We start from the raw sequence: 22,213 nt of genomic DNA, 5'->3' as shown, positions 1-22,213 counted from the left end.
TAATGAATAAAAGGAAACACCATATTGGTTGACGCTTGAGGAGTTTATTGTCTGGGCGTTCCACATTCCCAGCTGCTGTGTCATCAAAATGCTTGCAGAGGGCTCTGCCTGTAGGAACAGCTGCTTCTCTGATGGTATACTGAGTAATCTGTCCGTGTACGATTCAATGCATTCACCGACAAATAAGATCAAATACCCCTGAGAGCTGCTCCATTTCAACAAGTGCACTAAAAGCTTCAGGGACCATGCTTGACACGCCTCCTGCCATATTGGCTGTATTATACTCATCAAGAGATGATTCTTGCTTATCCTGATGCTGTATGATTAAGCATGGAAGCCTGTAAACAGCTTTTTAGCATTGTTCACTGCTAGTGAATTTTCTCAAAATGGTGTCAAATAATTGTGGGGCGTATCAAGGAAGTTTGCTGTTTTGATGGAGATCAAGCTATGTGGGTGCCTTGCAGCACCCACTTATTTATATACCAAGGCAGGCAGACCTTAGGCTTATACAAGACTGACCTTGCTTTGTACTAGAACTAATAACTAGGAGACAGAACACTTGCTGATTTCCTACAATGACCTCATGTGCCTGCTCTAGCCTTCTAATATGACCTGTTGGCATGTACTGCTTGGTGCAGATCCTGCCCAAAGAGACAGGTGCCATGATTTTAACATTTCTTATTATCCCGAGTTTTCCTGACGAAGCTTTTGAGACTCATAGGCATCTCTGTAAGGGACAAATGAGCATAACTTAAAACCATTACAACATGTGGTCAAGCAAAAATAGTCTTTATTCAAATTTAATGGAAACAGGGGTCACTGTACTTTGCAAGACGGGGAAAAATAAAAAAATATAAAACAAGGATATTGTCACAATACCAGAATGTGGAACTCTACTTTTTCTTCCTTCCCTTCCTATGGTTTACTGTAGGTATATATTTTCCTGACTGTGCTATTCACAAACTCTGCAAGTCCAAAATATGAAACGAAAAAGTAATATGAAATTTAAGACTTTGCACTTTTCACTAAATGGCATACATCAAAGGGCATCAATTTAAGGGCAAATTGTTGAAGTTACCATACCTACCTAGGAGTCATCATTCCAATCTTAGAAGCCCATCAAAATGCAGTGCTCATTCTCTATGGCTATTCTGGAAATCCAGATTGATGTGCGGTGTTCAGATGAAGTTCTCAGCCTCTAGCACCAGAACGTGCAACAGAGAGGGAGCACTGGACTGAACACATACAGACACACCATTGGGGGTATTAAAAATGTACAGCAGTGACATGTGTTCTACTCCAATCACTTGTGCTACAACTACCAAACATGTACAAAAGACTTCTCATAGAGCTCTAAGTGTGGTTGCAGCAAGTTTAGGATCTGGAACGAGACCTTGATCTAGATCGGGAATGTGATCTAGAGGCAGACCTCGATCTAGACTTGGATCGGGACCTTGTTTTTGAAACCGATTTGGATCTGGAGCGAGATTCTGATTTGATATTTTTGGACTTGGAGTTTGACCTTGACCGGGATTGACCACTGGTGTCCATTTCCTCACCCTCGCCTTTCACTTCCTTCGTGTCCGGTTCCGCTTTTATATGCTCCTTTTCCTTGGAGCGAGATCTGGATCTAGACCTAGACCTGGAATGCTCTTGGTCTTCTCTTTTCTTCTTCTTGTTGCTAGACTTGCTGTCGCGTTTATTTCGCCTCTTGCTTCTCTCACTCCTACTGCGACTTCTGCTCCTGCTCCTGCTCGCTTCCCTGCTTCTCTTCCTACCTTTCCTCTTATCTTTGCTACGGCTCCTGCTCCTCTCTTTGCTCCTGCTCCTGGCCTTGCTGGCACTCTTTTCTCTCTCTTTACTCCTATTGCCCCTCACACTCCCCCTCTCCTCCTCCTCTGCTCTCTCTTTACTCCCACTCCTACTCCTGCTTTTACTCTTACTCTTTTCCTTGCTGGGACTTCTGCTCTTTGCACGGACATCATCATCATTCTGAACCACTTCCTCTGCCTTGTCTTTACTTTTACTTCGGGATTTCTCCGCACTTCTGCTGCGGCTCCTGCTTTTATCATCTTTACTTGGACTCCTGCTTTTTTCCTTTTGGCCTCTGCTATGACTTTTGCTTCGACTGCGACTCTTGCTTCTGGAATGGGATCCAGACCTGACAGGCACAAAGAAATGGCATAGGAGCTCTATAAATTTTCTTGTAATTATTGGCAGTATTAAAATACAGCCTCTGCAATTCAAGAGACTACTTTACAAAACTCAAACATAAGGTTATGAAGTCTGACAACTGAAGTAACTGATTCAAATACTTCGTATGTTCTTCCTTGCATACTTACCTGTAAGAAATTCAGTGCCTGCTCACAATTTACAAACTGCAGCTTCAATTGTGTATTAAAATATTAAGCAACACTCACAGCAGTTAGCAACTTGTATTTCCTGCTAAAGGCGGTAACAAAAGAACCACAGCAACAGATCAGAAACTAGGTTTTAATACTAATTAGAATGTTACCAGGGTCTGGATTTCTGGAAAAATAAGTGACTTCCTTAAAGCATCAGTTGTCTAGGTTTCCAAGACAAACAAAACAGAAAAATATCCACCCTAATAACCAGGAACTTTTGATTTGTCTGTATTATAAAGTGACTGTACAACAAGCAACTTGGTTATTTTTTTGCAACAAAGCAGAAGAGGGGCTTGATAAAATTGTGAACCCACTGCCTTAGATTATGGATGAAAGTGTGCAGCAAGACACCTCAGAATTCTTGCTAATATGAATCTTAAATAACACTGATTCTGCATTAAATATATTTGGTTATTAAGCAATTGTGAGTTCTCTGTACCTGGATCGTGATCTGCTCTTTGAATGACTGCTTTTGCTACTGCCACTACGGCTCCTGCTTTTACGGGAGTGTCTGCTTCGAGAACGAGACCTGAAAGTAAAAAGAAAAAAAATTGCTACTGCATTTATGTTTCTATGGGTTTTGGGACCATCATGGAACATGGCCTAGCAAATGCATAAAAAGAGTAGAAAGTATCTGCTACTTCCCAAGGAATATGGTCTAGGTGCTACAGCTCTCTATGTATTTCCAAAAAGCTGGACAAAACAGTACAAGCTCCCTCAATCTGTGCCAAGTTTCTCTATGTCAGAGAAAGAAACCTACACTCCCCGAAGGTGCTACACAAACACACAGGAGCTGTAAGCACAGATGCAAGCAGTTCAAGTGAAGAGGACAGATTTAGGTTTACAAGAATCCTTCAAAAGCAAAATGAAACAAAACACAGAGGAGGAAAGAGTACTGCTTAACTGATTATCCAGTCATAACACCACTCACTAAGGGGGTACAAAGCTTCTCCTCCCACTATTCTTTGTCAGCAGAAGCAGATGAAGCGTGCTGCCCGAGTTGCTTTGTCATCACTAATCAGCCAAGTATAAAACGAAATGTATCTGTTAGGTGCTGTGAGGGCACTGCAGAAAATAGGCCAAGGTTCTAAAACTTTGCTAAACAAGGATCTCTTAGTTGCCAAAGCCTCCCCAGGCACAAGAAAAGGGTCAGCTTGCAATATTCCCTTCTTGCTTTTGCGCTAAGAGCAAGAGGAACACAGTAAGAAGGGGGTGCCAGAACACAAAGCTTGGGGAACTGTAAGCGCTTGCGATAAAGCCCAAAGGCTGGCACTGCGTTTTGGCCCTACCAAGATACACGCTATGGGGCAACTGGGGCAGAATTTGGCCTCACTGGTGTTTCTCTCCAACTCCCTAGGGAGGCTCATAGAACGAAAGTCTAGCTAGCAACGCAACCTAAGCAGAAGGCCTCATCTAACTCAAGCAACAAGGTAGTGGCAGGGCTTGTGGGGAGATATGATTGCATGTGTTGCTTCATATCCTGCTGTATTGGATTAACAGCACAAGACAAATCAAGGAATTCTGAAAGGCTGCTATTCAGTTAGAAGTACTGCACAAACAACAAAAATGTCCAAAAAATGTCCTATGCAGTAGTTTTTATAGAGAAAACTAAGGAGGGGATAGACTAGTATGCTGAGGATATAATTAGTCCATAGCTGCCCTGCATATCTGCATCTTTCAGGCCTGTTGCTGCTCTTCTGTCCTACAGCTGTAAAGCCTCCCACGTCTCTGGAGTGGTTAAGATACAAAATCAAACTCATTTTACATAAATGAGCAACCAGAAGCCTCCAGGTGGCTTATTTGTGTGTCCCTGTTTCCCATGCATGTTCAAATCCATGCCTCTGATCGTGGCTTCAGTCAAACCATAGGTAGCTTTTTCTTGAAGCTGTGAACGCCAACATAGGAAGCTGCCTTATGTCAATCAGGCAACTAGACCATGTAGCTTGTAACAGGACTTAACTCTGCAGGGCTTCAGGCAGGATGCACATCTAGCTCTTCCAGACCTACCAGGAAATGCCAAATGTTCAAACTGAAACCTTCTTCAGGCAAAGCACGTCCTCTGGGACTCAGCTACAGCCCTTCTAAGGCTGCATCCCGGATTTAGATTCTAAATGGACAAACTATGAAGAAACTATTCAACACAAACAAACAAACTAACCTACACAAACTGTGCTCTTGCAGGCAGGCCAAGATGAGAAGACAGGAGCACAACATAGTCCATTTATTGAGAAAGTTCCACTTTTCAGCACTAAAGTTGTCAGAATGGTTTACATGGTCAAAGGTAACTTGCAAACACACGAGCTCTTTGCAAGTTGTCTACCTGGGATGGGCTTTCAACATGCAGACCTTCCATCCTTGAATGAAGGACCTGTCTTCCTCAACCTGCACTTGATTTATCTACCCCATGTTCTGCCTGGAAAGCAACTTCCCCTTGAAAGCCACTCTTTCCCCAATGCCAAATTCAGACATGGATTAGAAAATGTCCCAGTCACTGGAGGACAAGGTTGCTCCTTCTGTCACAACAGCTCATCCCTCAGGCGCCCAACTGATGGACAAGTCCTCCTCCTATGCCAATGTCAGAACTATGCCAAGGTAGTTCTGGCTACCTTGGCTTCAAGCCCTCCCCAGAAATACTCCCCCCCCCGCCCCCGAAATGAGAACAGGAAGCAGAGCAGGTAAAATCCAGGCCAGGAGAAGAATGTCCTTGCTGTCACATATGTATTCTTCCAGATAGCACAAATACAATAACTAGCCAAATTGTGCTTTCAGCTAAGCTAGGACACAGAGATTTAACATCTATAAGCCTGAAGCAATGACTGCCCAATCATGCCACACCAAAGCCATAGTCCAGAATTACATCTGAATCCTTCTCTATTTCCATGAAAGCAATCTAGACTATGAAGACAACATCACAATCTGTAACATGCCATGGATCCCACAAGTCATCCATGTGAGAGCAATATACCCAACTATTTTGCTATGAACAGACCTACCTTGAATGAGTTCGACTTCGGGAATATGAGCGGCGGCGCCTGGACCCAGGCCTGTCTTCTACCAGCCTTATCTTTCTACCATTTACTTCTGTCCCATCCAGTTTTTCAAGGGCTCTTTTCATGTCAGAATAGGATTTGAACTCAATCACACCTTCATTTTTTCTCCCTTTGTGTGCGTCAGCATACGTCACTTCACCTGCCTGACGCATATAATCCTAGGAGAGGACAGAGCATGTGTTTGAATACCTTGATGCTTTCATTCTGATGCTGCCTGTTCTCATCTTGTTATAGGCTGCAAATGAAAAGTGGGCTCTGTGTGTGCGCGTGCGTGTGTGTGCGCGTGCGTGTCTGCAACAGTTTAGTTTACCAATGCCATCTTGCTTCACTCTCAGACACACACATTTCTAGTTGCCATGGTCAACTGAAAGTTTTGCTAAAAATGAGAATATTCAGCTTGCAGAAAGAGCAAAGCAGATGACTGTGCAGAAAACAAGTCTAAATCGTGGTATAAAATATAAGGCACACAGTGCTAAATCACCAGCAATCATGGGAAAGATGTAAGACAGATTGATTTAGTAGAGAAGAAAGGTTAAGCATGAATATGTGATGGAGAAGGCCACAAAAAGAGACCAAAAGGCCTTTGTGGGAAACAAAGACAGAAGTTTAAGAAATTCAGGTGGCACAAAGACTAGACACTCAGAATAAAAGAAAGATTGCATCATAGGCAAATATAAACTCTTAAGAGAAAATGGAGATAGTAAAGATTACTTTTGTATATGGAACTACCACCAAGATTAACTAGCTTGACATTACTATTAATTCATGTAGCATTTTAAAATCTGCACAATTTCTCATCTGTATTGCGTTTTAATTTGTTATATTTATATCCCACCATTTTCCCATCATGAAACTCAAGGTGACACGGACTGACAAACTGCACTGACTAGACCCAGAATTGTTTATCTTCAACAAGGTTTTTGTGTCTAGAGGAAATGGAAGTCTGGAAATGTTGAAGTGAGGGGTAAAAGTAATTGGCTATCCCACTACCAGAAAAGCCTCACTGCATGTCATACTTACTTTCTTATCACTCTAAACTTTTAAAACTGTTTTAACAACTGTTGTGACTGAAATGCACTATTAATTATTCAGTATATAAAGCATCTTATTTGGCCTATTTATTAAATGTATGAAAATATCTTATGCATGTTTATCTAGAATTAAGAACCACTCAGTGGGAGTTTAAATGCAATCCTGTATCTATATACAAGAGTTCAATGAGTCTGACTCCCAGACACATGTGTACTAGACTGCTGCCTTGGTTTTGCGTAAGGAAAAGCAGATGCAGGATATTTGTTTCTCTTATTTCCCTATTAGATTCAAATGTCACAAGAAAGCATACAATAGGTAAGAAAATGAAGACCCTGCATGCTCTTCTCATGAAGATGGCAGCATCCTATAGGTACAGAAATAAATCTAAGATTTTACTGTATTTGCCTACAGCATACATAGGAATTATTACTCTCTAGTCTGACTTGCATCAAAAACCTAAAACATTGTCTTTGAAAGTGTTTCACTCATTCCAAAAGAGAAAATATTCAACAGAGGCTTTTTAAGCTCACCCAAATTTAGTTTTTTTCAACAGGGAAAGCAGAAAAAAAATCCTCTGGACCTCTCATTCCCAACGTCCCATTTTTCACATTTCTTCTTGTATTACAGATCTTTAGATCATGCTCACTTTTACTTGTCAAGTCTGTCTGAAGTTACCATGGACTCCAACTAACGCAACATTATAATCTGCAACATAACCTGAGAGCCAGTGTGGTATAGGGGTTAAGAATGTGAGACTGGGACTCAGGCAATCTGGGTTCTAGACCTGCTCAGCCATGGAGCCAACTGGGTGACTTTGGGCCAGTCATAGACTCTCAGCCCAACCTACCTCACAGGGTTGTTGAGAACAGGAGCAAGATAATGATTAAGCCGCTTTGAGTTCATAAGAAAAAAGCAGGATATAAATCCAATAAATTAATAAATAAAAATATCTGGTGCTAATGCCTGGCATTCTATTCTGTTATGGTAGGGGACTTTATATGGACTATTACTTAAACTTCCATGTGCTAGAATCATTCACTATTTTGGGCTAAGTTAGAATTTTATTTGTATTGTATTTTGTGAACTCTGAGCAGTCACAATTCATAACCATCCCCCTCATTTTCTTCTCTTGAGCAGTTTTGTACAATCAAGAAATTGATTATCTCCAGATGTTTATTATAGTCCACAAGAACTGTTTATATTAAATACTACATTCCTTATTTTAGAAAAAATAATTCTGACACAAGAATACTGTTTAGAAATTTGGAGACACCATATGCTAAGGGGATGAGATTTTATCATCTCTGCTTCGGCATTTACTTAGCTCAAGCAATTCAACAAAGACTTGCAGAGTGAAGCTTTTTACCTCTCTCATTCTCTGTGCACATCCTTCTGCATCCCAGTTTGGGGCATGGGGGAGGTCTGGCCCATCACCCTTCATCTCCTCAAAGTGGCCCTCTTGTAAAACTAGTTGTGACTAGAGGCCTAGGCCACTGCAGAGCACCATTTGGCCCAGTGCCTTCACAAGGAGTGATCCAATGCTAAACAGGGGGCAAGCCACTGCAGCAAGGAAACAGAGGAAATAATCTCTCAATATTTTTAAACAAATTGGTTGTTTTAGGCAGCTTCTCAGGCCTCTGCATTACTTCAAAAGCAACTTTGCCGTATTTAAGCGTGTAAAGCTTGAGAAGTAGTAAAATATTTAATCACATATCATAAAAAAACTGCATAGGCTTTAAGCCTCATGTTCATTGCTCGTTCTTCTACAATGTGCTTAGTACATCGCATTATGAGTTCAAACAGTAGCGGAATTATGGACAGGGTTAGGGCAAGAGCTGGACTTAAGAGACCCACATTTACATTTCCAAACCTTTATCGTGATTGGCGGAGGCACAGGGGTTGCATACCTTCAAATCCTGCCAACTGCAACGGCTTGACAGATTTTCAACGATCAATCTGTATTCAGTACGGGTCGGAGGACCGTACTTATCTCGTCCACTTCTTCTATAACCATATCCACCTTTAGAGGCGATAAGCAGATGCAATACTTCAGCCAAGGTAGTGGAGCCAGGGGTTAATCTACACCCCCGAAAAAAAAATAAAATAAAAACTAGTCTACCCAATTGTCAGTAAATACATTTAATCCACCCACCACCCATTAGTCTAAAACTACATCCTCCACATTTAATTTTTTATATTAATATCAAAACATTAAAAAGGTCCCTATATATATGTAATTAAATATTAACACATAATTACAAGACTGTATATTTTATAATTACTTTTAAAATTGAACATGCAACTAATTTAAGTTTAAGAAATTAACATTTTTGAAAACAACATAACCAAATCACTTTAGGCAGTTACTAATGTTACTTACATTGATTTAAAGTTTTCTGAATATCTGATATGAATAAAGATTTTCAGGCACCTATTTCAGTTTAATCACATCTGTCTCTAACCCTTGGGGTCCTCACCACCCAGGTCTAATGGGAAAAGGTTGCGGTCGTCACATGGCTTCCTTTTTTTGGTCAGCCAAGGGCCACAAAGGTCAAAGAGCCACTCATGGAAAGGCAACCCAGGGTCAGCAAATGGAACAGGCAGTCATCTTAGCCTCAAAGGACTCTTAATTGAAACATTGAGGTCTTTGTTAAGTCTATGTTAAACAATCACATTACAAATAAACCATTCATATATTGACAAAATAAAATAATGAAAATTAAAACTCATTTACTTAATTACATTTAAAAAATTTGAAAACATTTAACAACTAAATAATATTACTTTAATTTTAAAAAACAATAGTCAAACTTTACATTTTTTTCTTTAAATTACTGTTTAAATGCTGTATTTTAAAATAGAAAAAAAGTCACCGATACAATGGTATGGGAGTGCTTACTGCGTCCAGAACCGTAACTGCTGTCGCGGCGAGGGCCCCGGGCATGCTCAACTATTACACGCTCCCCACAAAGATCTTTGCCATTTAGCTCATAAACAGCGTCATCAGCATCACGCACATCATCAAACTCAACAAAGCCATACCTAGGGGTAGACAAAAACTGCTCCAGAATCAACCATGTCAGCAGGTTCACATTGTCATGTGCCTTTACAGACTGTGCAAGTGGGAGCTAGGAGCTTCAGCAAGTATCTCTCTCCATGGGCAAACCGGAGAGCATGGTGGCACCAAAGGCATGGTGAAAGGATAGCTGCTACCACTTCCACATAGACAAGACTATCAAGAAACTCTTACGCAAAAAAGTAGATTATAACAGAATTTACAGCTTAAGAAATCACTAAGTGGAAGGCCCTGAAACTGCACTTCTACCTTATGACACAATGCGTATATTAGCCTACCTATTTTAGAGTGAGGAAACAGTAAACACACAACAATGTACATTTCAAACAGTGAGGGACCATGAATACTGGGTGGGAAATGGCGAAATATTTTTAATTAGATGAGAAATGGTATATAGATATTTCATACCCAACCCTGAAGAAAATCCCTAATACTAGAAGAATTATAGGATGTTACAATTGTAAGATTTTCCTTTGAAATCCAAGATTAGGCATATAACTTGCCTGTGGGAAACAACTAAGAGGCTCTAAGTACTTAAGTAAGAAAATGAGCTTCTGGCCTTAGCATTTAGTACAATAACCCTGTTTATGATTTTCACACAGACTAACCCTACAACTCCAAGTGGGGCTTTTTCCCCATCTTAAGATTGAGCCGTAAGTCACAAACAAGATTGCTTGCCCATCACTTGAACAAATCATGCATGCTTTGGCTCTTACCCAGAGCTTTTTCCACATTGCTCCTGTCCTCTCCTTTACCTTAGGGAAGCTCTGCAATTGCCTTCTGAACTTTTTGGCTATTATTTTCTGGGCCCTGAAGAGGAGGAAAAGGGCAGTAGCAAAGCAGATAGCAAGATATTCTGGGAATTGCTAACCTCTAAGGCAGTGCCAGTGGTCTCATCTGGCTTTCTTCATACTTTCAGGTTAAGGCTGGAAGGAGTTGAGGTTTATGTTTTTCAGAGCTGTTCCTGAAGCAAAGAAGTAGACAGGTGGGGCTATGGCTACTGCCACCAAAGAGGGTTGTGGTGTACTGTTCGGGACAGTGGGGGGAGTCCAGAATGGGGAACAGGAGTCTGGAAAAACTCAGCTGAGTGCTTGGATAGCTTCTTGTCGTACCCTCCCTGCAACTGGGACCCTGAAGGACCTATAGCTGCTAGTCATCTTATAGCCCCACCAAGATACTTAGTGCAGAAATACAGGTGGTCATGAATACATCTGCCAGTCCGCCTTTCCTTTCTTTGTTCGTTATAGGGTTGGGGAAAAAGAACAGCTGATTAGCACCTGCACACATGTCTGCCTTGTCTCTCAAGTCGAGAGTGCTAGTGTGGTATACTGGTTTAGAATGGTGGACTGAGACTCAGGAGATCCAGGTTCTGAACCTCACTCATGAAGCTTGTTGAGTGACTTTGGGCCAGTCACAGATTCTCAGACTAAGCTACCTCACAGGGTTTTTATTGTGAGGATAAAATAGAGAGGAAGAGAAGTGCAGGACAGAAATAAAATGCATCGATGTTGATGATGATGATGATGATAGTTGTTGTTATTGTTATAGGAACAGTAAGTTTAAGGTTGAAAATATGAGTGAGCCTACGCATACAGCCATTAAAACATAGTTGTGTTGCATTTGGAGGCAAGGCTGCTTCTTTTTCTGGAAGAGAGAGAGAGAAGCAGGGTGAAGCACAACTTTTACATTTCAAGGTAACCAGCAGACTTTTAGGGCAACAAATGTTTATTTGACTAAATGGGGGGCATTCTTATGTCTAACAGGGGATGTGCCTTTTGCAAGCATGAGCTACACTTATATGAAAACCTGGGAGGAACACTAGGATAAAACATCATAAAAAAGGTGCCACATTCCACCCCCTCCCCTAATTTTCCCTAAAGTTTTTAAAACAAAGTTCTAACAGAAAAAATTATGGACATTTTAGAGAACGCTGAAAACCTCTCACCTCCAATGAAATATTGTACCTTTGAATGCGTGAAATGCTTAAACAAAGCTTTAATCACTCAAAATTAATAGTATGAAGACCTACACTGTTTGAGAATAATTACAATATATTCTGTGGAGTTCAGTGTTTAAGCTGGTATCCAAATATGCTTCTAATCTTTAATACAACAATAATGCACAACTGTTTATATTCAAACACTACTTTCTTTTGTCTAGGAAAAACACGTGGTTTCTATTTTCAACTTTTATTTTTTCCTACTGTACAGAGAGCAAAAGCCAAGACTTATGTGCTTATGTTAACAATATAGGGCAGAGCACTTTGCAATTTTGCTAGAAGAAAACAAAATTTTATAATGTTAAATATATAATTTATAATATATGGGAGGAAACTTTATTAGAGAGAATGAGTTTTAAGCATGCATAAGAACCATTTCTCTCAACTATCTTGGGTGAGTTATTACTCTAAAAGACAGACAAATCATATAATTATAAAATTTCTTTTTAGAAGGTACAACTATGCTGAACAGCATAATTTTGTACACTAACTATATCAATGCATTTTCTTTTACAATAGTAGTAAAATAAGTTTAAGTTTGATAAATAATTATTGCATGTGTTTCAATTTCCCCAAGTGTTTGCACTGTTTTCCAAAAACTGAACGAGGCTTTTCTACATTCTCAAAATTTTCAGAGATTTTGCATCTTCAGCTATAATGTGAGTGACTCATTACCTTCCCTGTCAAGGCAAATTGAGCCTTCAAAGAATGGAAGAACCTGCTCCTCCAGACACTCAATTTCCATATAACTACAGCTGCTGCCATCAGTTTCATGCATTACATACGGGCATGAGGGAAAGAGTCAACAATAGCAAATGATGGTTTAAAAGGGATCCCTTATTTTGCCAACTCTATACCGGCAGCAAAACCTGCTCATTTTAAAATCTATAACTGTGCTCTTACTTCACCAGCTCAGAGGTAGGCCTTCTTCATACCAACAATAAACAGTAATTTTCCAAGACACGGACCACATATGAACATATTCTTTGAAATAACTTCCCTTCAATTACATAACTGGCATATCAACAAGAGTTAGCCTGTTGTGTACTTATCTGTGTGCAAGGAGCTTAATAAGGAAGTATCCAAGGCCTACACCTGTAATCTCAAGTGGTGCAGTCCAGGAATCTTATTATCTGTGAGGTGTCTACAGCTCTCCACAGCACTGGGTAGAAGTTATTTAAAAACACAGGCCCTGCCACGGGAACTAAGAGGGTGGATTAAAACAAGTGAATTCAAGTAGCAAGTCTTTATAAAATAACAAATGTTACAATAAACAGATGAAATTGTTCTTAATGAGGCAATTCTGAGGGGGAAGAAGCTGTGCCACAGCTGGTTTTCACTCACTCTTAACTCACCTGATGCATCTACATCTTGCTTTTCCTCCAAAGAGTTCAATGTGCCTTCTCTCATTTTACTCTAACAGCCTCTGAACCCATTGAGACAGAGAACAGTACCCAGTTGCTCAGTTCTCAGACCTCACTTATGAATGAGGAAAGACAGATGGGCAATCACCCTCAAGTTTGCTCTTAGGGGCATTATTTCTTTAGCTGAGAGCACTGTACATCAACCTGGTGATCATCAGATGCTTTGGACTTCAATTCTCACCAGCCTCAATGGTCAGGGATTCTGGAAGCCACAGCACAAACATCTGCATGGCAGTGGATTTAGAATGGCTGACATGAGATTAAAAGTCAGTTCAACCAAGCAATTACAAGCATGGAAAAATAAGAAGCTTCCAACAAATGATACCCCCACACCACTAAGTGGGGAATGCTGTTAGGTATCAATCAGTTGTATGGAACTCGGTCTGTCATAAATTGCTTCTTTCAATGTGTTAGTCCTGTGACCTCATATATACTTTAACACTACTTTCTTTTGTTTCGTCTGTCATTACCTTCCCTCTGTGTGAACTAATTATCACCCTCACTAATCTTATGAAATCCTAAATCCAAAATAAATGAGACCTAAGATGGACAAAACCTTTATTAAAAAAAGACTAAATGTATTTAATAAAATACATAGCTTAATATGACATAACTGGAATATAAGCATGCTCTTCCTGCAGCATATCATCTGAGTTAATAATCATTTGCTAAGCACTACTAAAATAATTAAGGAGACTAGAGCAAATAAAAGCTAATAAACTATTCTCCAAAAAAGTGGAATGCAATTACTATTCTATACCTGAAGATTGACCCGATTATTAAAGCATTGAAAGATATAAACTGAAACAAATTAAGTTGCAATCTTAGATCTATGCTAAATTAAAATATGCTGTTTAAAGATTACCTTGTCAATACATGCTCAAACTAGAGAATGCATTCACACACCATGAGCTCACGTCACTTCTCCAAACCATGGCTTAAATATGGTATGCATGAGCAGCAGCAAGCCTCAGGCTTGCATGCTGTCTCTTCCCATGTGGTCAATGAGAAACTGAGGCTTTCACTTCCATGTGTAGTTATCCATCCCTTGCTACATCATTTGGATCCAGAATTACAGCTAAACTCATCAAGTCAGCTTCAGAGCCCAGCCTGCAGTTAGCTGGTTGAAAGTTAGACATAATTAGTGCAACTGCAGCCTGCTGCTCGAGACAACACAACATAGTTAATCAAAATGCAAAAGCTTCCAAGCTCCATCTCCCACAATTTATCCTGCTGTCCAGACATGGCCAGCAAATACAAAATAACACCTGCATTGTACTTTCAAAGTGAGACCAACTTTGCCATTTGGCAATCCCTAGAGTTCATCTTTTACTCCCACCCTTGAGACAGGATTCGCTGTGCCAAGAATGGTATCTCAAGGTGCCACAGAACAAAATTAGAAGTACTCTGCATCAAAAATGTGTTTGTAAGATAGGAAAACATTGATAATCAGAGAAATGTGCAAAGTGAGTTCCATCAACATTACTAGGCAGACAAAACTAATGTCTTAAGCCACTGGCCAGCCATTGTGATTACGAGAAAAATTATTTCCCAACCACAAACATAGCAAACAGTTTTTAAGCTTGTTGCTCAGACTTAGAAATTATGAGGCCTGCACAAACTCCCCCTTCCTAAACCTCCAAACATGTTTGCATCATTCCTTAAAAGTACACAACTCTAACCAAAGGACAGGGGATGGATATACTAGTGTCCAGATGAATCCACATTCACTGAACTTATACTCAGCTTACAATTAAAAAAAATATTTGTTTGCAAAAGTGACCAGGTTTCCCATCTTTACCATTGCTATGTACAATGCTTTGCTTCTATTTTCTATTAAAAAACAGACAAACTGATTATTTTCTGCTGCTGTGCTGTAATTTGGAGGCAACCCACTTGTTTTTCTTCAAGGAGAAAAACAGATCCCTTTTTGCTGCCACAACAATGACTTCTGACAGCAAATGGAGCGAAGAGACATTAGCTGGATGTTGTACACCCCTACTATAAACCCTTAAACCATAGCGACTGTTCACTTTCTCAGCTTATATTATGAACTGCTTTGAAATACATGAACTACAGACCCAACTCCTTAGTGCTCAATCTACACATGACTTTGCCTGGCATCAAAGTAAAGTAAAGGGCAGCACAATCCTATGCCACCAAACACCCTTTGGACTGTGACAGGCTTTTTCAGAGCTCTGAATGTGGTCAGAGCCAGGGCTCCATACTCAGAGTGACCTCTGGGCAGAGATTAGGGGATGTTCCAGGGACAGAGAAGGGAGACCAGCAGTACCACGATATGAAGTATCAGGGTAGCACCTCAGCCTCCTTCCCTCACACTCCCAGTTGCCTCAGCTAGACAGTGGAAACTGACCATCTAGTTGACTTGATGGTCAGTCAACTATGGAAGGAGCATGGAGTCTCCTTTGCTCATGCACTCCTCCCACCCTTCATAGGCTGTTTGTAATTTGCTACGTGCATCCCAATTAGATGCTCCAAAATGCTGCCTTTACTTTTCACTGGAAACCTCCCCTCTTCAACACAGAATACATATACTCTCCTGCTGGATCGGACCAATGTCCCTCTCTCATTCTGCTTTCAATAGCTGTCACTCTAAAGCTAGACAAAAAGATGACCATCTCATTTGCTCCCAGCATTGGTAATCAAAGTTTATGTGGAGGTTCTGATCTACTTTAAGCTATAATGGTCCCAATAGACTCATTCACCTTAAATGTGATTGATCTGAGTTTCATTAAGTATTGTGCAGCAATCAGAAAAAAACTCCTTTTCTCCATGTTTTATATATATTTTTTAATAAACCTCCATCATGTTCTCTCTTGGTTGATCTTCTTTTGAACTAAAGCTTTCCTTCTAAAAGTGTTCTAAACCTATGACTATTTTTGTTTCCACTTTTCGTACCTTTTCCAACTCTGAGACATCCTTGTGGAATAACTAGATTGTGATGCCATTTGGATTTTTATTTTCAACACTTTTCTTATTCCAAATGTAGCATTTACAACATACTCCACAAAATCTCTTCTTGCTCAGCAACTTTTCCACCATGGTCCCAAGAACTTCCGTAGTACAATTTGGTAGTATGAAGCTCAGCAGATCACAGCCAATTAAGAGCCATCAATGTATAAACGGTTAGGGTTTTACAATCCATGTTGCACCAACTGGCAACTGGGAAACCAATGTGGAATTACTTGTAGGCCTTTTGAAGATCACACCCTCCCATATATAGTACAAAAGGACTCATTTGAAAATGTGAATGCTCATATATTGTGGGATACACACTGCAGTTTAAGAAAGAATCCCTATATTAACCAGCCTTTGCTATGGACTCCCCCTTTGCCCAGTTAATCAAAACAGAGAAACATGTACTCCTTGCATCAGTGTGCAAAAACATTCAGTGTGTTCATTTACAGTAGGAACTTTTCAACTGAGACTTTGTAAGCTGCTTTCAGTCTCCCAGAAATGCATGGGCTTTTTAAATGTTCTGTAATTGCAATCTAATGTATGCTTACATGAGAATAGGTCACACTGAACTCAACTGAGTTTATTTCCAAGTTAAAAAACCCCCAAGAGTTGTGCTGAAAATCACAGCAGTCCTAAGCCTATCTATTCAGTAGGAAGTTCCACAGAGTTTAATGGTGTTTATGTCCCAGGTGTACTTTATTATTTCTTAATGAATGTATGAATTGCTTTTTGGCCTGACGTTACTTACCATTACATCTTAAAATAATGTAAAATAACACTTCAAATTGCAGCCTCAATCTCACACCAACATAGCCTTACAAGAGAGAAAATTCAATGATACAAAACTGGGCTTGCTAATTATTCAATGTGCATTGCTTTAGTTACCAAAAATTATCTGAAATTCTATCTTCACATTGAAATGCTCTGTCAGAAGAAAGACCCTTCACTCAGCAGTGGAATGCATGCCAAAAAGTCCCAGGAAATCAAAATAGGGTCCCCCTGATCAAAACCCCAAATTCTGACAATCATCCCCTGGCTAAGTTAAGCTCAGAACAGCATCGTGTGGCAGGTATATCTGTAGTTAGAAAATGGCACTATAATGGTTGTAACACTATGGCAGAGAATGTGCTTGCATATGGGAGGCCCAGGGTTCAAATTCTGACATCACCACCAAGGTTTGCAAAATACTTCTGTCTGAGATCGTTGAACCAATGCTTCTGCTTTCCAGAAACCCCTTTTCGATGATAACAAGAGGGCTTCACTATATTCCAGACCTCAGCTACAAGACCTACTTCCAGCCCCCACATCCCTCAGGACGTATGGGATAGCTCTGGGAAAAGGAACTCAGGATAAGGGTGACAGCCCTGCGGAGCAGCAACTTTTCATTCCCGCAGATGCAGAGCGCCTGTTCTACCACATGGTAGACCTAGGAATCAGGGCGGGGAGAAAGAACTTCCAGGTGCCGGGCTGTCCTGAACACCAGGCCTCTCTGAACTGACCAGCCCTGACGGGGGAGAAAGGGGGTCGCCGGCCGCATGCAGACCAGGAAAAGAGGGGCCTGCCCCCACCCCAAGAGCCTGAGGCCCACCCAGCAGGAAGGAGGTGGGGGGGGGGAGAAAAGCGCGCGGGAAAGGACAGAGAAAGGGCGCGCATGCGCCGTGAAGGCAGGCCGCGCTGACAGGAGGAAGCGAGGGATGATGCCAGGGCCGGGCCGGGCCGGGCCGGGCCAGACTGGGCCGGGCCGGGGGAGGGAAGCCGGCACGCCTCACCCGTTCTTGAGATCCACTTCGAGGATTTTCCCGTAGCCCTTAAAGAAGCGCTCCACGTCCCGCTCCCGGGCCTGGTAACTGAGTCGCCCGATGTAGACCCGAGGCATCTCCCCCCACAACCCGCGGGGGCCCACAACCCCGCGCCGCGGACGACGACGAGACGGCCGCTGCTGCAAGCGACGGATTCACGCACTGCCGGACTGGGCGCCGGGGGCGGGCAGCAGCGGGCGCTCGCTCTCTCGCTGGCGTAGCATACGCACGTAGGCGCGTGCGCGCTGACGCAGGGCGTCACATGACGGCGGCGGCGGGCGGGCCCGAAATGCTTTGCTGCGACGCTTTCAAAGTTCGCTCGCCTTTCCGCTCCGGGCGGAGGCGGCGCCTCTTAAAGGGGACGTACCGCATGTGTCCATTTTCGTGGGAGCACGTGGGGTCGCTTGCCACTCTCACCGGCCTTCTCCACTGGCTATTTTGCATGGGGCTGATGGGAGTTACAGTCGAAACGCACCTGGGGCAGGGCATGTGCTCCACCCCAGGAGGCACTCACAATATTTCTCCCTTTTTTGCACCATCTTTGTGTTTTTGATCGGTGCCTTTATAAGGGGTGGGAGGGGATGCAAGACAGAAATTCGACAGGTGTAGCTGCCTTTCCCTCTGTTACGGAAAATACTTAATTTGCTTAATTCCGTGTGTACTTGTGCTTTGACTATATATCCAAAAATGCATTCCCTATGGCTTTTATTTGAAAAAAAAATCCATTGTCCTTCCATTTAAAATAGAAGAGGTTGTTTCACATAATAATAATGGAATGCTATTAGTGGGTGGTTTTTCTATCCAGATGGAGGAAATTCGGCCTATTTCAGATAGAGTTGTACTCCCTTTGAAGGAGCAGGTTTGTAGCTTGGAGATGCTCCATGAGCCGTATTTGTCATTTGAGGCCCAGGTGGCTTTGAAGCACTTTCTACCAGCTTGTGCTGGTGGTTCAGCTATGCCCCATCAGATGGAGATAGCCTGCTATCAGTTGCCTATGCTCTGGTGATCTCTAAGCTAGATAACTGCAAAGAACTCTGCCTGGACCTACCTTGAAAACTGTTCGAAAGTTGCAGCTTGTGCAAAATTAGGCAGCCTAATAAGGATCAGACTGCCTGAGCATGTAACACCAATTCTGGCTTGCTTGCACTGGCTGCCTACATCCTTCCAAGCCCAATTCAAGGTGCTGGTTTTAACCTATAAAGCCCTACAGGGCTTGGAACCATAATTCATGATGAAGTATCTCTTTCAAACGCCATCTGCCCTAGCACGACAGTCAGGCGTGGGGCATGCCTTTGAATGACAGCTCCAAGGGAGGCTCAGTTGGTGGGAACAAGGAGAAGGGCCTTTTCAGTGGTGGCTTCTCAGTTGTGGAACAAACTCCTCCATGGCACCAACCTTACTATCTTTCTGGTAGCAGGTAAAGACCATCCTCTGCTGCAGGGTATTCAATTAGTTTAGTGGGGCTTGCTGTTGCTAAACAGGACTCCAGGTTTTCTTATTATTATTATTATTATTATTATTATTATTATTATTATTATTATAACATTTCTATGCCGCCCCTTGCTGAAGCCTCGGGGCGGCTTACAACACAATAAAATACATTGAAATACAATAGAACATAATAAATTACCATTAAATACAAAAATACAAAAAATACATTGATTTACAAACATAATAATATTGTATTTCTTTTTTTTAATCTGTTTTAAATTTGGTTTTAAATTTTGCATGATAAGTTTTTAAAATGATGTTTTTAATATGCTACTACTGTTGTAAACTGCCCATAGAATTTTAGCTATGGGGTGGTAGAGAAATTAAATAAATAATAAATAATAAAATGACATGTGTTTATAATGAAATAAGTTATGTTATGTGCACTCAGTAGAGCTTTCTTTCATAGGTTACGCATTCCAAAACCTGCATGTGCTACTGCTCACTAGAGGTTAAATAATTCATTTGTGAGGTCAGTGTGCTTATGTGTATTCCACTTGGATAGTTCTTAATTCTTATCTATCGGGAGGCTTTGTGGAGCTAGTCCATCTTTTTTTCCTTAATGGAACTTCTGTGATAAGAAAAAAAGATGAAATAAGTGGGGAAAGGTAATGACATGTAGACCTCTGTAAAATTGTGGAATGGGGCGGAATGATGGTACCATAAAGGCCTGGTCTGGAAACACTCTTACAGTATGTCAGTGAATGGAAATAAACTATTGAGTAAATGAGATCCCTTGTATTAACAATTGATTACATTAAGACGGTGTTACATCTCTGCCGTGTCAGAGAAAAACCTGCAGGCTTTCTCTGTTTATTGATAGAGTCAGTAGGAAGGGAGGGAAAGACCAAAGCAGGACTCCTCTTAAAAGTATTGAAAAAGTGACTTGGGAAGATTTTATGGACCCCAGAAATCAGGTACTAACAGTGCAATCATATATGTAGCCCTTTGTTCATTGGGTTTTACACCAGGTGTTTGCATAGGATTACAGCTTAAGTGCAAGCTCTTAGAATGCTAGACTAGATGGCGCTTTCACCAACTTTTTCCCAGAAAACCAATTCCTACAGGACCGTCTGCCACAGATCCAGATGTTGGGATTTTTATGGATCGGTCTGTGCATTCTGCACTGGACTGGCTTTTGATAACTCGTGCAGATCTATGGATTTGTGGACCATTATTTTACTTTCTGGCATTGTATGCAAATATAGTACAAAAATATTAAAAATCTAAACAATTTTAAAAGAATCACAACTGAAAATATGCCTTTTGCCTGGTAAGCTGAAGTACTAAAATGCAAATTGTGGGGGGAGATTTACACAAATGTACATTTTTAGATGTCCTCATTCATGTAAGTTTGCGTTTTCCAGGGCAAACACAAGACTGAGAAAAATCGAATTTTGTTAATGAGTGAAAGATGCCTGACAAGCTACAAAACACAGATTGAACGGATATAACAAAATCCATACATCCCTAGTCCTCCTTCAGTGAGCAGACAAAAGCTGAACTGATACAAAGGCTTTCAATGTTTTCTGCATTCTTCCTTTACAATGTTAATGGACAATGTCCTGCATTAACAGATAGCAACATTATTATCGTTATAAAAATCACCTCTTAACAATGAACAGCATTGTGATAAAACCTTCAGCAATCCTCTAAATCAACCCAGATGCTTTGTTCAAGCACCTGAAGAGCGGTTTTTAATCATTACATTTCTTCACGATAAAATAGATGTTTTATAATGCTTTAGGCGAAGCAATGATGTTTCTAAGCCTTATACTTACTGACAACAACAAATTGAAGGTCTTTAAGTACATTTTGGATTCTTTGTGCACTATTGTTCCCTTAAACATTTCTGATTTCTTTTTCTTCTTCCTTACAAAGGGTGGAAGCTGGAGAATACTTTTGATGAAGATGCAGTTAGGTGCAATCCTGCGGTGATGCCCCAGAACTTGTGGACTTGCGGGCATCCAGTGCAAAGCGAGAGGGGCAGCGGGAGCTTACCTCCACCTCCCTCTTCTCTCGCCTGCATTTTGCTAAAGCATCTTGGAGGGGGAGAGAAGGAGGTGGAAATAGCTGCAGGATACCTTGTCTCCTGGCCTCTCCAGTCTCTTCCCCACCCTACCTCTGACATGTCCCCTCTCCACCTCTCCGAGGTAGTTTTCCCAAACTTGGAGAACAGCTGGATTAGTTTCATCTGCGCCTTCTGCAAGGGCTGGGTGGGCAGAGCTCCAGTTTCCAGTTGCAAGATCAGAGCTCTGTCTCAAATCTGGGAATTCGAATAGCCCCTTTTTCCCTGACAAGAATGGAAAAAATTTCTGAAGAGAGTCTTCTAGAGGTGTACAATCAGAAGAACACTTAGTTTATTCAGACATACAGGAAATACATGTGGCCTATAGGTAGCCTCCAAAGGGCCTACCAAGATGGATTCTGTACAAGATGCTTTTATAACCGATCAGCAGCTTGTACAGTTTGGAGGGTTGCTAGAGGCACATGAGAATGAAATGATGTAAGCCACTCTAAGTTCTTTCAAAAAATAAAAAGAGGAATATAAATCTAATACATATAATTTGGGTGATACAAGAAGCCACACCCAGTGAGCATAATTATGCAGCCCATGACTATGGCTGGGAAAATAAGCCACAGGAGCTAACCTTTCCTTCTCCAATGAAACGTACGCATTCACAGTGCAGGATCCTGACCAAACACTGACTGCTGTGCTCTTTGCTGATGTGCTTGAAACAGTGTGCATTTTGCAAGTGGCGGGAGAAGCAATGCCGTGTATTCAAAAAAAATGACAGACCTGGTGGAATAACTGTTTTCTTCCTATGGTAGGAAGATTCTATCTTCTATAAGGCTGCAGGCTACCAAGTTTCATTAACTACAAAGCCAGGGACCTATTTTTCTAACTAATGATGTTTCCTCCATTTTATTCCTTTCCCCATCAAGTAAAGAAATGAC

The 22,213-nt window shown here is 41.3% G+C and overlaps 1 protein-coding gene across 3 annotated transcripts; it reads right to left on the bottom strand.

Moving 5' to 3' along the window:
* Positions 1 to 773: 773 nt before the first annotated feature.
* On the bottom strand, positions 774 to 17,949 carry SRSF4 (serine and arginine rich splicing factor 4). Of its 3 annotated transcripts, none has more exons than XM_044434886.1 (6): positions 17,735 to 17,949; positions 9,387 to 9,529; positions 8,395 to 8,507; positions 5,399 to 5,613; positions 2,845 to 2,934; positions 774 to 2,161 (listed from the first exon to the last, which is right to left on the bottom strand). In XM_044434886.1, exons 1-6 carry the CDS (start codon positions 17,839 to 17,841, stop codon positions 1,375 to 1,377), a joined length of 1,455 nt encoding a protein of 484 aa, XP_044290821.1. In that variant the 5' UTR covers positions 17,842 to 17,949; the 3' UTR covers positions 774 to 1,374. The 3 variants fall into 3 exon arrangements, with proteins under 3 accessions (XP_044290821.1, XP_044290823.1, XP_044290822.1); XM_044434888.1 differs by lacking the exons at positions 9,387 to 9,529; positions 17,735 to 17,949 and adding exons at positions 7,854 to 8,047; positions 8,868 to 9,312; XM_044434887.1 differs by lacking the exons at positions 9,387 to 9,529; positions 17,735 to 17,949 and adding an exon at positions 7,854 to 8,047 and having other exon boundaries at positions 8,395 to 8,566.
* Between the last annotated feature and the right edge of the window lie 4,264 nt (positions 17,950 to 22,213).

This window comes from Varanus komodoensis, unplaced genomic scaffold, assembly GCF_004798865.1.
Source record: "Varanus komodoensis strain SLA01 unplaced genomic scaffold, ASM479886v1 scaffold29_1, whole genome shotgun sequence".
In the NCBI taxonomy this organism is placed as follows: domain Eukaryota; kingdom Metazoa; phylum Chordata; class Lepidosauria; order Squamata; family Varanidae; genus Varanus; species Varanus komodoensis.
The sequence above is the reverse complement of the archived record's forward strand: the minus strand, read 5'-3'. Positions and strand labels throughout refer to the sequence as shown.

Bases quoted from the DNA above. Each gene is read 5' to 3' on its own strand.
- SRSF4 (XM_044434886.1), bottom strand. From the start codon at position 17,841: ATGCCTCGGGTCTACATCGGGCGACTCAGTTACCAGGCCCGGGAGCGG. The intron at 2,935-5,398 runs GTAGGTCTGTTC...TTTTACTTTCAG, and splicing joins CGAAGTCGAACTCATTCAAG to GTCTCGTTCTCGAAGCAGAC. The intron at 2,162-2,844 runs GTACAGAGAACT...TGTGCCTGTCAG, and splicing joins AAGAGCAGATCACGATCCAG to GTCTGGATCCCATTCCAGAA.